General features: G+C 33.9%; 1 protein-coding gene across 1 annotated transcript in view; it reads right to left on the bottom strand.

The window, feature by feature from the left end:
• Positions 1-8,120: 8,120 nt before the first annotated feature.
• Positions 8,121-19,045, bottom strand: part of SPAG6 (sperm associated antigen 6) — a 47,072-nt gene continuing 36,147 nt past the window's right edge. Inside the window, 3 exon segments of the mRNA XM_071221351.1 lie at positions 8,121-8,186; positions 11,651-11,724; positions 11,727-11,766. Coding sequence (XP_071077452.1) covers positions 8,121-8,186; positions 11,651-11,724; positions 11,727-11,766 — 180 coding nt within the window.

The following is a 19,045-nucleotide window of genomic DNA, read 5'->3' as shown; positions in this document are numbered from 1 at the left end:
CAAAACATTGGTGATCAAGATACTCAAAGAACTCACTGAGTACAGCAACAACATAAAGGAAGAAATAAAGGCTATACTAAGAGAAATAAAGAAAAATCTACAGGGAACCAACAGTGAAAGTAAGGAAGCCAGAATTCAAAACAATGATTTGGGACATGAGGAAGAAATAAACATTCAACCAGAACAGAAAGAAGAAATAAGAATTCAAAAAAATAAGGATAGTATAAGAAGACTCTGGGACATCTCCAAACATGCCAACATTCACATCATAGGGATGCCGGAAGGAGAAGAGGAAGAGCAAGAAATTGAAAACTTATTTGAAAAAATAATGAAAGAAAACTTCCCTAATTTGGTGAATGAAATAGACAAACAAGTCCATGAAGCACAGAGAGTCCCAAACAACTTGGGCCCAAAGAGGACCACACCAAGGCACATCATAACTAAAATGCCAAAGGTTAAAGATGAAGAGAGAAACTTAAATACAGCAAGAGAAAAGCAGTTACTTACAAAGAAGTTCCTTAAGACTGTCTGCTGATTTCTCAAAAGAAACTTTGCAGGCCAAAAGAGACTGGCAAGAAGTATTCAAACTGATGAAAAGCAAGGACCTACACCTAGGTTACTCTATCCAGCAAAGCTATTGTTTAGAATGGAAGGGCAAATAAAGTGCTTCCCAGACAAGTTAAAGCTAAAAGAGTTCATCATCACTAAGCCATTATTATATGAAATGTTAAAGGGACTTATTTAAGAAAGAGAAAAAGATTAAAACTATAAACATTAAAAAGGCAACAAATTCACAACTATCAACAACTGAACCTAAAAAAAAAAAAAAAACAACAACACCTAAGTAAACAACCAGAACAGGAACAGATTCACATGTATGGAGATCAGTTGGGGGGTTATCATCTGGGAGGGGATGAATGGGGGAGAAAGGTGCAGAGATTAAGAAGTATAATTGGTAGGTACCAAATAGACAGGGGGAGGTTAAGAATACTATAGGAAATAGAGAAGCCAAAGAACTTATATGCACAACCCATGGACATGAACTAAGGGCAGGCATTGCTGGAGGGAAGGGGGATACCAGGTGGAGAGAGGAAAAGGGGGGGGAAATTGGGACAACTGTAGTAACATAATCAATAAAATATACTTTAAAATAAAATAAAATGAATTCCTTCATTCAATAATAGCATTATCTGGAATTTTCCTCCAAACCCCATTTATAAAAGTGAAGAGTAGCAAATACTGTCTATTGAGCACAGTTATCTATGTGCACAGTCATATAGGTTATGATTGACTGAGGGAACCAACACACCTAAGGGGGTGTGGTTCACACTGTAAACATCATTATTTGTGTATTTATTAAGAAAATTATCCAGAAGATGGCAGTAAAGTGTCTTGCTCAAACAAAATCAGGAAATCACAAAAATTTCTGCCAAATGGAAGTAAAGTGTCTTGAGGACAGTGCACTTTTTCTATATACATAAAGGTATCATATAGACTAGTGGTGGTACTGCTTACTATGTGCCAGGGCCTATGCTCACTCACCCTTGCTGAATCCTCAGGATCCTATGAAATGGGTGCTATGAGTAACTTGCAGAAAGATAGTGAGTAAGGTTGAAGTAGTTTTGAGATTCTAATGTGGGTCTCTAACGTGGGTCTCTAACTCTAGAGTCTGTCCTCTTTTGCAGGAAGCAATGATATTTCAGAAAACTACAGCTTGGGGATTTAAAGAGACTTGATTATTGAGAGCCTTGCTGCCCAGATGCTCAGTCCAGCCTGCCACCTATTCTACTGTGTGCTTACCGCAGGGCTGGGTGCCATTAGGGACTGAGGAGCAGGGTACATATCACTCATCCCAGAAGTTCATACTTGAGTTAGTAAAGAAAAAAATAGGAGAATGATGCCATTCTTTTAGGCCTTTTAATTACATTTATATGATTTAAACCATACATGCTATAGAAATTCAAAAATACAGAGAACCCAATATACCTTGCACTAGTTCTCAAAGAACTGAAATTCTTTATACCAAAAATACATTAAGTAAATACAATCAGTGATTTATAAATTTTATACTCTAGTACAAATTTTAGCAAGACTGAATTACCACAAATTCTACATGCATTGGGAAGGTTTTTTAAGATGTACAAATATCTGTATCAAATTATCTTACAGAATGATATATTCTTGATCCAATGTTGTAAAACTCATTAGCCATAAATAGCACTCAGTTTAAAATCTCCATAGCAAATGCTAGTCAATCATTAATAAAAGCAAGCCATTTATACGTATTTTATATTGATCCCTAATTTGTCATTGAGGAAACCTTTTCCCTAAAACCACCAAAATAAAAAAAGTAAAAACTCCACCTTCTGTGAAACAAGCAAACTGCTATAACCTTTGCTTTTTATTTTAAAATAACGTTTATAGCATGAATACACTCTTCTGAATGTTTTTCTATGTGTACAAAGACTCAAAGGAGAACTTGGAATTATATTAACTTGTTAATGACAATTATTTTCTGGGTTGTGAAGTTTGGTGTGCTGTTTTTGCCTTTTTATTTATTTCATATATCCTAAATTTTAAAAATGAAAAAAAAACTTACTGATTTTTACAAGCAATAAAACTCACCATTCTTTAAAGCAATTATCACTGAATATGTGTCTAATTCTATGGCCTACCAAGACCCCTTAAAAGCAAGATGTAAGTATTTGTATTATTATAAAAATAACTATTTAGACAAATCAAATTTTAAAATTCCAAAGTCCCTTAAACAACTGGTAAATGCAACAGTTATGGTTAAGACTATAATTTGATCTGTTTAATCTCTGAAACAGATTAGCTACAAATCAATATTTCTAGACAGTAAATTTTGTGGCAAAATAAGCCAGAGTATACACAAGCCTCAGCATTTGCTAGCACCTAACTTAATCAGACGGTTGGCATTTGAAGACACAAGAGATAAATCTTTCAATCTTTCAAGGACAGTTTCTAAACTTGACATCATGGATTGGAAATATCCTTACCCAGGAATTTAAGGTCAGTGTTTGTGAACTTAAGGAAAGGGTTGACGATTTGGAAACACAACAGACAAGTCCTTCATTCTTTCAAGGTTAGTTTTTAAACTTGATATCTTGGATGTGTAAAATCCGAGGAGTTTAAGATTAGCGTTTATATTAAGCAGGACCTCAAATCAAGTTTAGAAACAAGCAAATCATTAATCCTTTCTTTAAGGGAGTAGTTTGAGAGGAAAAGGTTAGAAAAGCAGGCCAGTGTCCTGTAAATATAAGGTTATCATTTGTTTTTTGTACTAAATAAAATATACTTGTTTTGTGTTTAGTGTCTTGTGACTATTTTACTCCCTATGCCCAGGTAAATGTGTTTGTATTAGAAAACTCCATGAGGGCAGAAATTGTAGCTTTTTTATTATAAATAATCTGTATCTAAGAGTATGGGGCCTGGTCTGCCCAATTGCTTGATTTTGGGCTGAAACATGTAATCTGTCATGGACTATCATTGCCCATAAATCACATATTGGCTTGCACAGAATGGAACCATTTACGAAATGGTTACACGCATCATTGCAGGTTATTTTCACAAGCATCTTATTCGTAAGCTGAACAAGTATTATCACTCTTACTACTTAACAGATATGACTAGAACCCAGATTTTCAACATCTCTTTCAGGCGCTACCGATAGGCATCTGTATTTCAACAACAGGTGAACTGAATGAACAGGTCAAGCAATAATAACATTCAACCACTTCTATTTCTGAACTGAAGTCCTAAAAATAAACTGTTCAGCTAAACGAAATATCCAATAATAGATGAATTTTAAATAATCTGCAAAGGGGGAGGGGAAACAGTGGGGACAGAAGTTAGTCTGCCCAGAGAATTGGAATTGACAAAGTTCAAACCATGGTGAAAATATCAAAGAACACCATCAATGAGAGACACTATACAAACAGAAAATATTTTTTTATGTTTTAAAAAGTCTCATAATAGAGTTTTCAAAAAATAAAGTTTCATTTGCTTTTAAAGTGTTTTATGTCAGGGAATATTTCATATGAGGGGAAAACCCCCCCAAAACAGAATTTATTTATTAAAAATTGTGTATTTATTCTTACATGTTTAAACTTCAGTCACCTTCAAAGTACTCTCCATTTGACGAAATACACCATTTGAGACATTTTTTCCACTGCTCAAAACAGTTTTTCACCTCTTCAATTGTTATGCCTTTTAGTGCTTCTGCTGTTCTTTGTTTTACCTCTTCCACATTAGCAAAATGTTTCCCTTTGAGGACTTTTTCATCTGGAGAAACAAAAAAAAAAGTTGCTCGGGGGAGACTGGGTGAATATGTAGGGCGGGGCACAGTGGTCATGCCATTTTTGTTAAAAACTGCTGAACCCTCAGCATGGTGTGGGCAGGTGCGCTCGTAAATTACCCATGATGAAATGAGCAAATGCATTGAAAGAGTCTTCAAAAAAGATTCACTGAAGCTGAATGCAGCCTCTCACAACAACACTATGTGGTACGCTGATATAGATGGGTTCCTAGAACACTCACCTAGCCAGGGACGCCTATACTACAAGTGTCCCTGGTTGAGAAGATAATTCCGGGTTTTTGGGGTCCCCCCTTGTAGTATAAATTTTCCAAATTTCACATGATCAAATTGTAGCACCCATGCACGCACTATTAAATATTTATTACTTTATTAGTTTAATACTATTTGAAAAATATGAAAGGATGTGTGAAGTGAAAACTTTCAAGTTCAGCATACAATGGCAAGAAATACATAATAGGAAATTCACCATTCCCATAACATTAAAGGAGGTTTTATCCTACATAGACTGGTTTCTTCATTACCAACGTGGTCATATAAGAAAAAAAGGTCTTAATGCAAGAAAGATGAAAACTGCCTTTATTTTCTCAGATTCTTAAAAGTTTCATAAGAAGCAGGCAGACAGGAAAGAGGAACAAAGGCTATAAAATTGGGAATAAAAATTATATTTTTCTTATGCAATAAGTCAAAGAAATTACTGCAAGGAAGCAAACTGGTCCAAAGAGGTATTAAAAAGTCAAACTGCAAGAAATCCTTGGCTGATATAAGGCAAAAAGGGACAATCTTAGATATAATAATGTTTAAAAAGATACAAAAAGCTATGCACTGTTAGAAAATAATGACAGAGATGTATCCAGAAAATACCAAAAATAAATGGGTAGGTTCCTTTTGAGAAGGAATAAAAAGCCTCAGAAGGAAACATGCAAGCCAGCCAGACAGGAAGCACTGAGGTATAAGGGCTCCCTGGTTATCATTCACCTCCTCTCCAGTCTTCCAGGGGAGGTAACTGTAAGGGCTGTCCCCTTAGGTCAAAAGACATACACATGCCAACTAACCAAGATTTCTAAATCTAATCACATCTTCCCCAAGGCCCCAACACACTAGATAGGAAGAATGAAAAGGACTATTCTGATGTTGTTTTTATTTAAAATTTTATTGAAACCAGCTCTCACCCCATTTTAGCCCCCTAAGTGAACGAAGATGCATGTAAAGTCCAAGCCTGGTGGTATTGTTTTCAAATTATGTCTTAAATCTCTGAAAATGTGACTTTTCAAAATTGGGAAAGTGAAGCTAGGGCAAGAGAATACTGATGACCCGTTTTACATGCCTGCTTCCTTGTTTATTCATGAGCAGAGCTAGACTAAGAAACCTTTCAATGAAAGTGGAAACCATGTCTGCAGTTGAATAATACTTAATGTTGACTTCCATCCTCTCCAGCTCCATGAAAAGTAAGAAACAGTTTAGGTAGGGTAAGAAAAAAGCTTAGAAAACTTGGGATGAAAAGGAGTTTCCTTGGTTCTTATGCTTATTTATGACAGGTTATCCATAGAATCTATGTATTTGGTTAATACCTTTATGTCACAAGTATTAGAGTCTCTGTACTTCTGTATTTCCTGTAGTTCTGTAATCAGATTCCTCTTTCAACGATTTCCTTTCTATAGCCTACTATGGAATTTGCAAGGTTAGTTTTCCTTGCCTATGCCTATAAAAATTGGCCAAAATAACTATGAGTTTTTGAATACCATCTTTCATCTGTCTAGTTGGAGGGGTGTGTGTATGTATGGTTTTTAATAGAACAATAACAAATGTTATAAAATTATTTGATGTCTTGAAATTAAGGAAGACACAAACAAATGGAAGCATGTATGATGCTCATGGATTGGAAGAATTAACATCATCAAAATGGACATACTACCCAAAGCGATTTATAGATTCAATGCAATCCCTATTAAAGTACCCATGACATATTTCACAGATATAGAACAAACGTTTCAGAAATTCATATGGAACCATAAACGACCCCAAATAGCTGCAGCAATTTTGAGAAAGAAGAACAAAGCAGGAGGGATCACAATACCTGATATCAAACTGTATTACAAGGCCACTGTAATCAAAACAGCCTGGTACTGGCATAAAAACAGTCACATAGACCAGTGGAACAGAATAGAGAGCCCAGAAATAAACCCAAGTCTTTATGGTCAATAAATATTTGACAAAGGAGGCAGGAGCATAAAATGGAGCAAAAATAGCCTCTTCAGCAAATGGTGTTGGGAGATCTGGACAGCTATGTGCAAAAAAATGAAACTCGATGACCAACTTACGCCATACACAAAAATAAATTCAAGGTGGATAAAAGACTTAAATATAAGTCATAACACCATAAAAGTCCTAGAGGAAAACATTGGCAGGAAAATCTCAGACATTCCACGCAGCAACATCCTCACAGAAACGTCCCCTAAAGCAAGGGACATAAAGGAAAGAATAAACAAATGGGACCTCATCAAAATAAAAAGCTTCTGCATGGCTAAAGAAAACAGCATTAAAATCAAAAGAGAACCAACAGTATGGGAAAACATATTTGCCAATGATACTTCAGACAAGGGCCTGATCTCCAAAATATATAAAGAACTCACATGACTGCAATCCAGGAAGACAAACAACCCAATTAAAAAATGGGCAAAGGACTTGAACAGACACTTCTCCAAAGAAGACATACAGAGGGCCCAGAGACATATGAAAAGATGCTCAGCATCACTAGCAATCAGAGAGATGAAAATTAAAACCACAATGAGGTACCATCTCACACCAGTCAGAGTGGCCAACATAAACAAATCAACAAACAAGCATTGGAGAGGATGCAGAGAAAAGGGAACCCTAGTGCACTGTTGGTGGGAATGCAGACTGGTGAGGCCACTGTGGAAAACAGTATGGAATTTCCTCAGAAAACTAAAAATGGAACTGCCCTTTGACCCAGCAATTCCGCTGCTGGGATTATACCCTAAGAACCCTGAAACACCCATCCAAAAGAACCTGTGCACCCCAGTGTTCATAGGAGCACAATTTACAATAGCCAAGTACTGGAAGCAACCTAAGTGTCCATCAGCAAATGAGTGGATCCAAAAACTATGGTATATATACACAATGGAATTCTACGCAGCAAAGAGAAAGAAGGAGCTTATACCCTTTGCAACAGCATGGATGGAACTGAAGAGCATTATGCTAAGTGAAATAAGCCAGGCGGTGAGGGACAAATACCACATGATCTCACCTTTAACTGGAACCTAATCAACAAAACAAAAAAGCAAACAAAATATAACCAGAGACATTGAAGTTAAGAACAATCTAACAATAGCCAGGGGGGAGTGGGGAGGGGACAGTGAGGAGAGGGGATTACAAGATCTACTATAAAGGACACATGGACAAAATCAAGGGGGAGGGTGGAGGTGGGGGAGGGAGGTGGGTTCGGCTGAGGTGGGGTGGAGGGATGGGGAAAAAAGGCATACAACTGTAATTGAATAGCAATAAAAATTAAAAAAAAATTCTTTGATGTCTTTTTAAATCTACCTCTAGAGTAAATCTTCTGTAAACAACTATGAATAGCTTCTCAAATATTCAAGCCACTAATTTTTTAATTATTATATAAATTTAGAAAATGTTATGTAAAGGTATTTCATATTGAATAAATCTAGAATGTACTTAGTTCAAATATTTAGAAAGAGCTTTATTTAACAACTTTTATTCATAACCACTCTGATGTTAATTTAAGTAGAAAAACATAACTTAGTTAGAAAGTGGTTGATAGCTGTCCACTCTCTGTAGAAGTGCATCTAAATATTCAGGAGAATAATATCTGAAAAATAAAAATTTTTATTAGGTACTGGTGAAAAGATTTGGCACAGTAGGCAGAAAAGATTCAACATAAGATTTTTATCTGAAATAATTCTATAAATGAAACTTCTGAATAATTATGCTCTAGTAATGCTTTGTGAACAAGGTTAGAGACCATCAAGAAAGAGAACACCAACTCACAAGACTGCTATATAAATAACAAAACATTTAAGGGATATCAATACAGTGGCAAAGAATGGGTATTTGCAAAGCAAGATATTTAAATACAGTGAAGGTATCTTATTAAAGTGACTTATGTCAAGTGACTAATGTTGCTATGGTGATAGTAGCTAATAGATTTTTTTCTTGTTAGACAACACAATAATCAACTTCTGCATTCTAATTGTCTTAGAGATTATTCTCAAGACAATTAGAATGCATATTTAATTCTGTGTGTATTTTGGGCATATTTATTATATGAACATATAATAAAAAAATGTTACCAAGGAGGTATATTTCATTTCATTTATTTTAGGTTTAGTGGTATGGTTCTCTTTTATGCTTATAAGGTCTGAGGCTTAGGTTTAATGATCTTCAAATCAACCTCATTTAAAAAAATTAATCTTGAAAGTAGCTTCCTGCTACATTACTATGAAGCACCTGCATATCATGCACAATATTATTTATGTAATTTTTCAAATATAAATTTTACCTTTATTTTTGACACTCAATGTTTCTTTTCTATCTGTAATACTCCCATTAATATAATGGTGAGCTTAAAAATAATAATATGCAGAGAACTATGAAAATCAGAATCTATAGGCCCTTTCTAAATCAGGTTTACATTTAAGATTAATTTAATTTGAGCACTGTGTTTGGGTATTTTTTTAGTACCACATGTCTTAAATTAGTATAGAAATGTCTCAAATGGCATTCCAGTTTAACTTGAAAATGTGTGTGTCAATCAGAACACTAACTTGAGGTTAAAAAAAAAAGCAATCAAGAGCAAAAATAAAGGTATACATTGGTCTCGCCCTGGCCAGTGTGGCTCAGTTGGGTGGAATATCATCCCATAAAGCAAAAGGGTGGCAGATTCTATTCCTGGTCAGGGCACATGCCTAGCTTGTGGGTTTAGTCACCAGTTGGAGCACATGCAAGAGGCAAACAATCATTGTTTCTCTCTCACATCAATGTTTCTCTCCCTCTTTCTCCCTCTCCCTTCCCCTCTCTCTGAAATCAATAAGCATGTCTTCAGGTGAGGATAAAAAAATTTAAATTAAATTAAAAAAATAAAAGTTTATTGTGAAATTTAGCACATTAAAGCATTTTCTAATGTTTCTTCTGGTCTCCCCAGCTAGATTATAAAATTCCTTGAAGAATTTTGTCTTACTCTTTTTTTGTCTATCCCTCAAAGCTGTACAGGGTGCATGTAGTCATTTAACAAATACTTAAAACTACAAAATGATATGGCTAATAGAATGTTAATACATATTACCTGGAACAGAAGAAAATGGAATGGAGGTAGCAGGTTCAGTTCCTAGTCAGGGCATGTGCAGGAGGCAACCAATCAGTGTTTTTCTCTCATGTCAATGTTTCTCTCTTTCTCTCTCCTCCTTTCTCTTTCTCTAAAATCAATAAACATATGTGAGATTTTTTAAAAAATGGGATGGTCTACATATATATAAGTTTTAAATATTTTTTGACCTGGAGAGTTTTCATACCTTCTATGCCTGTTCCTAGCCACATTAAATTACTATCTCTTACCTACTGCCTTGCTTTCCCATCTTTTTTTAGTGCTCCAGTATCCTTAGATTAAGGAAACATAAAATTCTGCCTGAAGCAAATATTCCTGAAGGCACATTTATATGATTACATAATATAAGGTATTATCTTTATTTTATCATAGCTCTCTAACCTTATACAAATCTCACTAATTTATTTTTATTTATTTTAGTGACTAATTTTTAACACAGTTTGGGTTAGTGTTCATTTTTATAGCAAGTTTAAGAAAACTAGAATAACTCAGTAGCCTATAAGATTAGACTACAAAATGAAATTTTCAGAAGTAAGGTCTATTACTCATTTTCAAGAACTGGATCATCTCTGTCTGTCAATGATCCACTCAGCTCGTTATTGCCAGCCCCCCACCTGCCCCCACTTTTAGCTGGTCAGTTTCTTACTTAGCTCCCAGCAGGGGTTGGAGGCGGAGTAGCTTCAGCAATATAAAATGTACTGTCCACTGGCTATGGTGCTTGAGGGTCGGCCAAACTGTTAGAGATCATGGACAGAGTTCAGAGCAGTGGAGGCTATTAGTTTCTTTCAGATGAGTACCTAAAACTAGACCTAATTAACTGTAGGGACTAGTTTACAAGTTATAACAATATACAGTTTTGTTCATTATTTGCAGAAAAAGAGTATACAGATAGTAGTACCTCCTTTATACAGTATTACACTTGACTATTCAAATAAATTTGGCCTCCATTTTTATTAATTTTAAATCAGTTTTACTTTCATGTTCTATACCTTAAAAACAACTGTGTGTATGTGTGTTCAAGTGCTTAATATGTGCTTGGGATTGAGCTAAACTCTTTTCATATAACATATCATTTAACTTTACAATGACCCTATGAAAGAGGTACTCTTATTCCCATTTTATGGGTAATCATACTAAGATTTAGAGAGGTTAAGACTTTGCTAAAGACATTATAACTGGTAAATGTAAATTCAGGTACCCCAACTCCACAGCCTGATCTCAGAGCCATTATAGGATATTATTTCTACAGACCCTGTTTTCTTAAATCAAATCCCCTGAGCACAATTTAACCAATCCTTGATGGCATAGGGTTACCATCCTGGCCACCAATGGCTTGGCAACACAGTTACTCTCTCTCGGCCTTTGCTATCAGTTGTCAGTACTGCTGGCTGTTGCCCACTGCTAGAAGCTTGACCTTCCTACCTTACTATTTTTAATCTACAATAATCTAAGAAATTGTTAACAGCTACATTTGTTAAAATTGTTCATAAAATAAGTCAATAAACTTTAAGTGACTATCTGAGAGCATCTATGCTAAGTGCATGAACTTTGTGGAAAATATTTCAGCGGCTCAGAGACTGTTCTCCTTTCCTTTCAAAGATCGTTGCAGTGTTCCCAAATGAGTGAAACTAACAGATACCAGAAAAATTACTAAAAGTTACTTACCAATATAAATTATCTATACGTATTATGAGGTTTTTATGTGTTGACATACTATTTACTCCCCAAGAACACTAAAAAGGACAGTACAGAAACTGTGAGGCAGAAGGAAGTGTGAATTATACGTGTGAATTTCATTGATCTACATCACCATCCCTGTCAATACAATCAATGACAGTAAGGTAGTAGGACCCTGCCTCCATCTTACAGAAGAATACATTGACCCAACGGAAAAAACAAGTTGATTCATTTTCATTTTCTTCCCCCACCTCCAGGATAAGAGCATTTCTTACCTTCCTGAACTGTCCAACCACATGCTTCAGAATATTGGGAGGAGCATCATATTGAAATGGCTCAAGGGCTGGTAATAGGTGCATTTTCATAAGGTATTCTTCATGGCTTTTTTACTCTATTGAAGTACAAAGCAAAATGCATATTAAAGTAAGCAATCAATGAAAGCTTGACAAAAATTCATGTCTCATGTTCCTGGAATTTGAAAATGAAATCAATTTCCTGGTCTAAGCTCCAGTTGTTTCATTTTTAAAATAGTTGTCAGAAAAATTCCTTCTGTCTTTCATTGGTTGCATCATAGAATACTCTGCCAGTTTTTGTGTCAAATTTTAGAATGTATGGTGTATTGTTGAGCTCTTAAAATACCCATGAGGAAATTAAAATTATAAATCATAAAGCTATAGACTATAAATTAATATGTATTGCATTTATTAGTGTAAAAATGTGTGCATATGAAACTGTGAGATAACAATGAGAAAATAGTTTACTGTAGAAAGCTAGTATCAGTCATTCTATGTTCTCCAAAAGGCTTCCTGGCTTATAGGTATGTAGTCAGAAATATTCCACCGTGTGCATTATTGAATGAGCATTTGCAGATACACTGCTACAGATCACAGGTAGAAATTGCCCTACCCACAGACAGAAGCAAAACAGAACCTACTCAATGGCAGAGAAAAGCTCAAAACCAGGGAGTGTATCACCCACAAGCAAAAGAATAGGCACCTGCAGGCACCTTTCCCACTCTCCCCCATTACTCTGTGTTTCATGGTGACACCATACGGTGCTGCCCCCTGCCAAAAGTGTAGCTGAAGAAGGGCTCTGATGCGACTGCAGCACATTCCTGCAGCAGCTCTAAGGCCGTGGCTGGTTGTGATTCTGTTTCTTTGTGCTAAAGCCTGCCCCCCTCACTTTGGAAGGCTTCACAATTGGGTTTATCTACAGCTGTTTTCCCCTGTAAATCCACATCTGCTTGTATGTACAGGCATGGGCAAAAATAATTTTATTTAAGATTCAAATTTGTTTTCTGTTCATGTATATTCTGCAAGTAAATTCTTTCCAAAGGTATAAGTTTATGCACTTTGGGAAGTTTATGAGAACTTCTTGACCAAAAGAGTTTCAATAAGTTAGTTTTGAAAATACTAATACATATAAAATATACCAAAGCAATAGTATATTGTGTACACTATTAAGTGTATAGGATATATCCTTAAAGTGTATAAAGTGTATATCTACTACATATAATTTACAAATGCAATGATATTCCAGTTTATATAACATCTAAAATACATATGAAATCACTAAATGAAGGAAATGTGAAAATCTTTTCTCAAGAAAAGAAAATAAAGTTAATTTTTACACACATATTCTTTTAGGAAGGATACTGTTTTATGTAAGGTTAAAATAACTTTCAATACAATTTTCTAATATAAGCAAAATTAAAGAAAACGGGGGGGGGGGAGCAAACAAAATAACCCCTCAAATGGAATGAACTATTAGAATTAACCAATGGTAAAGTACTTTCTTGAATAAGTCTTCTTTCTACTCCTATCTAGGATTATTTCATAGAGCATTACAGAAATAAAAATCTCTGTCATGTTAGAACTAATTTGGTACTTTGTCAAAATACCATCTGCTAAAAATACTATCCTTTTCACATTAAATTGCCTTGGCATCTTTGTGAAAGATCAATTGACCAAAAAAGACTCTATTTCAGATTCTCAATTAAATTACACTGATATATACGTCTTTCTGTAAATAAGTACCACACTATCTTTATCCCTGTAGCTTTGAGTACGTTTTGAAATTAGACAGTGGAAGTCCTTTTTTTTTCAAGATTGTTTTGGATAGTCAGGCCCTTTGTATTTCCATGTGAATTTTAGAATCAGCTTTTCAAGGTGATGAAGGGAAGCCAGCAGGGATTTCTGATCAAGATTGTGTTGAATATATAGATTAATTTGGGGAATATTGCCATCTTAAGAACATTGAATCTTCCAATCCATGAATATAGAATGTCTCTCTATTCAGATTTTCTTTAAATTTTTTCAGCAATGTTTTGTAGTTTTCAGTGTACAAGTCTTATACTTCTTTTGTTAAATTTATTCTTAAGTAATATATTCTCTTTGATGCTATTGTGAATAGAACTATTTTAATTTCATATTTGAATGGATCATTGTTAGCAAAATATAACTATTTTTATATTTTGATCTTATATAACTTTATTGAACTCTTATTAGTTCTAGCATTTCTGTGTGTGTGTGTATGTGAATTTTATAGGGTTTTCTACATACAAGATCATGTCATATGTTGAATTTGAAATTTGCTTGTCTTTAGTAAATGTGCCTATGTTAGCAAAATAAAATAGTTCTACAACTTCATACTATGATTGGAAAGAAATTATATGAAGTCAAAAAAATGCTTTTATTTAGTTAACTCAGTAGATCAAGTAATATCTTACTTTGAACTTATGAATAACAGATTATGAATTTCACTAGTTATCACTGCATTTAGTAGTTAGTGTTTATCCTTAGACATACATAATACATGATGATGTCAGAGAAGGAGTCAGGTGCTATCCATCTATTTAGGGCAACTTGAGTTTGAGCCTGGTTTTCTATGAACTAGCGTAGCATCTATAGTTCTATATTCATTCATTTTTCTGTCCTTTCTAAAAATTGACTCTGTCCACACTGATCAAAGCTATTGTAAAAACCACAGTAAGTGACTAGCAACACTATATTTTACCTCTTAATAACATACTTAAGAATAGTAATTAACAAAATAAAAATGTCAGTACAAACACTTGATACCATTTCAATTGTTTTTCACACAAAAAAATGAAAGGAATAATAAGAAATATTCATTATTGCTTTGCTTAATGGATGATTTTTTTTTAATGTTTAAAATTTTAAAAAATGTTTCTTACTCAAAAGTTAGTTTTGTTCTTAAAGCATTCTGGTCCAAAGAGCTATAATGAAAGAAGAACATAGGAATACACTTCATGACTTTGGGTTAGGCAAAGTCTTCTTAGATATGGCTCTAACTGCATAAGCAACAAAAGAAAAAATATATAAATTAAATGTCATTAAAATTTAAAAGTGTGCTACAAATAATACCATCAAGAAAGTGATAAGGCAATCTACAGATTGGGAGAAAATACTTGTAAACCATACCTCTGATAAGTATTTGTATCCAGAATATACAAAGAACCCTTGCAACTCAAGAATAGCCTAATTTTCAAATGGGAAAAGAGTCTGATTGGACTTTTCTACAGAGAAGATAGATGAATGACCAATAAGCAAATGAAAAGATTATGAATGTCATTAACCATTATGGACATACAAATCAAAACCACAATGAGATGAGGATTCCAATTCAGACCCACTAGGATGGCTATAATAAAAAACAAAGATAATAAGTGTTGGCAAGGATGTAGAAAATTGGAATTCACATATGCTGCTGATGGGAATACAAAATGGTACTCACATTGGAAAACAGCTTAGCAGTTCCTCAAAATGTTAAACAGAGTAATTGTACTAGCTAGCAATTGTACTACTAAATGCCGCTATCTCCCCAAGAGAAAGTCCACACAAAAACTTGTACAATAATGTTCACAGCAGCATTATTCATAATAGTCAGAATAGAAACAAACCAACTGGTAAATGGACAAACAAAATGTGGTATATCAATACAAATGCAAAAAACAATATTGTATTAGGCAATAAAAAGGAACACAATATCAATATATGCCATACAAGAGTGAGCCTTGAAATTTATGCTAAGTGAAAGAATCCAGGAACAAAGGGCCACACATATTGTGCAATTCCATTTAAATGAAATGTCCAGAAGAGACAAAGAGAGAAAGTAAATTAATGGTTGCCCAGGGCTAGGTAAGGAAGATATGAAGTGATGGCTAATGGGGGAATAAAAATGTTTTAAAATTAGATTATAGTGTGGCTGCACAATTCTGAATATACTAAAAGCCAATGAATTGTACACTTTAAATGGGTAAATTATATGGTATGTGAATTATATTTCAATAAAGCTGCTAAAAAATTAAAAGGAACATTCATGATAAGAACACAATAAATCAAATAATTATCTTAGAAATAGTTTTATAACTAAGGTAATATAATGAACTTATTTAATGCCAAAACTAACATGGAACATAGGATGCCTCTAAGTCAAAACAATTGAGAATGCAATTGCCTGAATATTTAAAATATATATGTAGGTAAGCTTATTAAATAAAAGATGTATTTTTTCAGTTTTTAATAAGGTATTTGAAATAACACAGACACAGGCAGATGTTAAATTTATGTGAAAACATGCAAGAAATTAGTTCATTGGTTCTCTTGGATTGGAACAAATTACAGAATGCTTACAGAAGCTGACATGCCTTTGGGACAAAATAAACTTCAACATAGCCTTATAATTTGAAAGCTGCCACAGAGTAACAAATAAGAAATACCATTAGACAGTTCCTGAAGCTCTTGGTTGCATCTTTCCCCGCTGAGATAGTGTCAAATCAAACAGACTTGAACTTCTGTCCAATAACTGATACAATCCAAGAGATCTTGGAAAAGAAAAAAAATAATCAAGTCCCTACATTAAAAAATATTTAAATGAATTTGAAACTTTGGAAGATTGCTAATAGAACAATGAATGATAAAGATCCTACTTTTTAATTAAATAACCAGTGTGTTTCCTGAAAGTAAATATTGTATCAAAGGTAGACAGAAGGAACCTTAACTTCTATTAGTCAACTAAATGTTTTACTAAAGCCACCTTTGTTAAAATAAAATGCAATAAAAATCATCTTACTTTTACTCCACTGAAATGTATACATTATAATATCATAATAATTAAAAACCAAGTTATATAAACTTGGTAGTATATAAAAAGTATACAGAATGGGCAAAAAAACTAAGTTTACAGTTGTAAGTATGTGAAACACAGACTTCATTCTTGTATTATCATGTATTATTGTATTATTTATTTATATTACAACTGTAAACCTACTTTTGCCCACTCCTGTATGTGCTACCTAAGAGACTATTTGCAAGGGTTTCTCAGCTATAATTACCATTGACTCCCCACTATTAATTTTTCATGCTGTAGCTCACATATTCCTATTTTCCCAAAACTTACAGGAAAATAAAAGTTGTTAAGTGCAGGAATCTGAAAGTGATAGAGTATTTGATAATGTATTTGTTGATAATCTAGAAGTTGAACATAATTACTATTATACCTGGGCGGCACAGCTTATGCCTATGGAAATCCTGCAGAGGAGCCATGCCACTAGATCACTAGAAGTAAGGGGCAGGTGGATGAGAAGCAAGGAAGAAGGAAGAGGAAAGACGAGGAATTGGGGGGTTAGGGGAAGGGCGTGGAAGGAAGACAAAAATGATAATGGGTTAAAGAAATCTGAGGCCAAAAGAGAGCTACATGTATAGGTTAAAATTACATATATGTAAATAAACTGCTCTGAGCCATTCAGAACTGAAAATAGGGTTGTGATTTCTCAACCAGAAAGTCAAAGAATCACAGAATTCTTAAATGGCAAAAGGCCTTAGCACATTGTCAATCTTACTTGTCCTACCAACCACTGCCAAGGAATGCAGTTAACATCAGAGAAATATAAGGGGAGCCCCAAATCTATCAAACCATTGCTTTGATTTAGAAAGTCTCATAAAAAATGAAAAAAAGCCCTGGCTGGTGTAGCTCAGTGGATTGAGCATGGGCTGTGAACCAAAGTGTTGCTGGTTCGATTCCCAGTCAGGACATATGCGTGGGTTGCAGGCCAGGTCCCCAGTGGGGGCCATATGAGAGTCAACCACACATCGATATTTCTCTCCCTCTCTTTCTCCCTCCCTTCCTCTCTCTAAAACAATTCAATAAAATCTTTTTAAAAAATGAAAAAAAATTAGTCTTAAAAATTAACTTCACTCAATGAATTTGTAGAGAAATAATGTGTGGACATAACCAAATATATTTTAATTTTATAAAATTTATAAATTACCAAAATTTAAATTTATAAATATATAAATTGGTAATTAAATAAATAATTCACTATAAACAACTTTCAGAGTCCCTGAACTATATTCTAATAAACTTCCTGCCTCATTATATCATCTAAAGTTATTTCAGCAAGCATGTTTTCTTATATGTTAATTTATTGTTTTAATTAAAATTTAAATATAATTTAACTTACTGTTGTTAACTTTATTTTGAATTATTGCCTTTTCTGTGCACTTCCTTTAATCCAAGTAAATTCTAAAAGCTGTTTTCAAAAAGTTACATGTTTTCCTAATAAGATAGTATGCTGAGAAATATTTTCTTTCTTTGAAATTCTATAATTATGAAACAATATATCCTACTTTATATTCATTTTTTGTGAAGAATTTTAGTAGCTAGTAACATTTTTTTCAGAAAGCTGGATTTTTTTAATGCATATTTTTAAATGTTTAATTTTGTGAATAGTATGGACATTTTTCTTTCAAGAAACAAATTTAAGACATATAATTAAAAGACCTGGCAAACTTGGAGTTAGGAGAGGTAGATCATGGCTTCAGGAACACCTCCTGCCCAGTTACATTACACATTTCAAAACACCTTAAATTCGTTTGGACGCAATTTGTTAATGTAAGATGGACTAAAGTTCTCTTCACCTAATTTTAACTCCAAAATTTTACTATTCCTCAATTCCTATTCTATAAAAAAAGTCAGCAGGAATGTAAAAGGCAACAGACAGATATTCATTTTACAGACAACTTCGCATATGCAGAAAACTTTCTTTGAAATGTATCACAGATTTTTAGAGACAAAGGTAACCCATTTTCAAAGAAGAGTCTCCTCGGTTTTGATAAATTTGTATTTCTTGACCTCTAAAAGCAATATTGTCCATAATGAAAATTAAAACATTTTAAATTACATATTTTTAACAATGAGTCACAATCTAATGAATCTTCACAAAACAGTAATAATTAAGACTTACTTTTTTAAAAACATCATTAAAATGGTCATTCTACCCAAAGCAATCTATACAGTCAATGCAATTCCTATTAGAATACCAATGGCATATTTCACAGAACTAGAACAAATACTCCAAAAACGTATATAGAACCAAAAAAGACCCAAATAGACTCAGCAATTTTGCAAAATAAGAACAAAGCTGGGGATATCACAACTCCTGATATTAAACTATACCATAAGGCCACTGTAATAACTTCATGGTACTGCCACAAAAACAGACATACACATCAACGGAAAAGAACAGACTGCCAAGGAAGAAACCCACGTCTGTATAAGCAATTGATATTTGACAAAGGAGGCAAGAACATACAATGGAGCAACGACAGTCTCTTCAATAAATGGTGTTGAGAAAACTGAACAAGGAC

Source organism: Desmodus rotundus, chromosome 4 (assembly GCF_022682495.2).
Source record: "Desmodus rotundus isolate HL8 chromosome 4, HLdesRot8A.1, whole genome shotgun sequence".
Classification (NCBI taxonomy): Eukaryota; Metazoa; Chordata; class Mammalia; order Chiroptera; family Phyllostomidae; genus Desmodus; species Desmodus rotundus.
The sequence above is the reverse complement of the archived record's forward strand: the minus strand, read 5'-3'. Positions and strand labels throughout refer to the sequence as shown.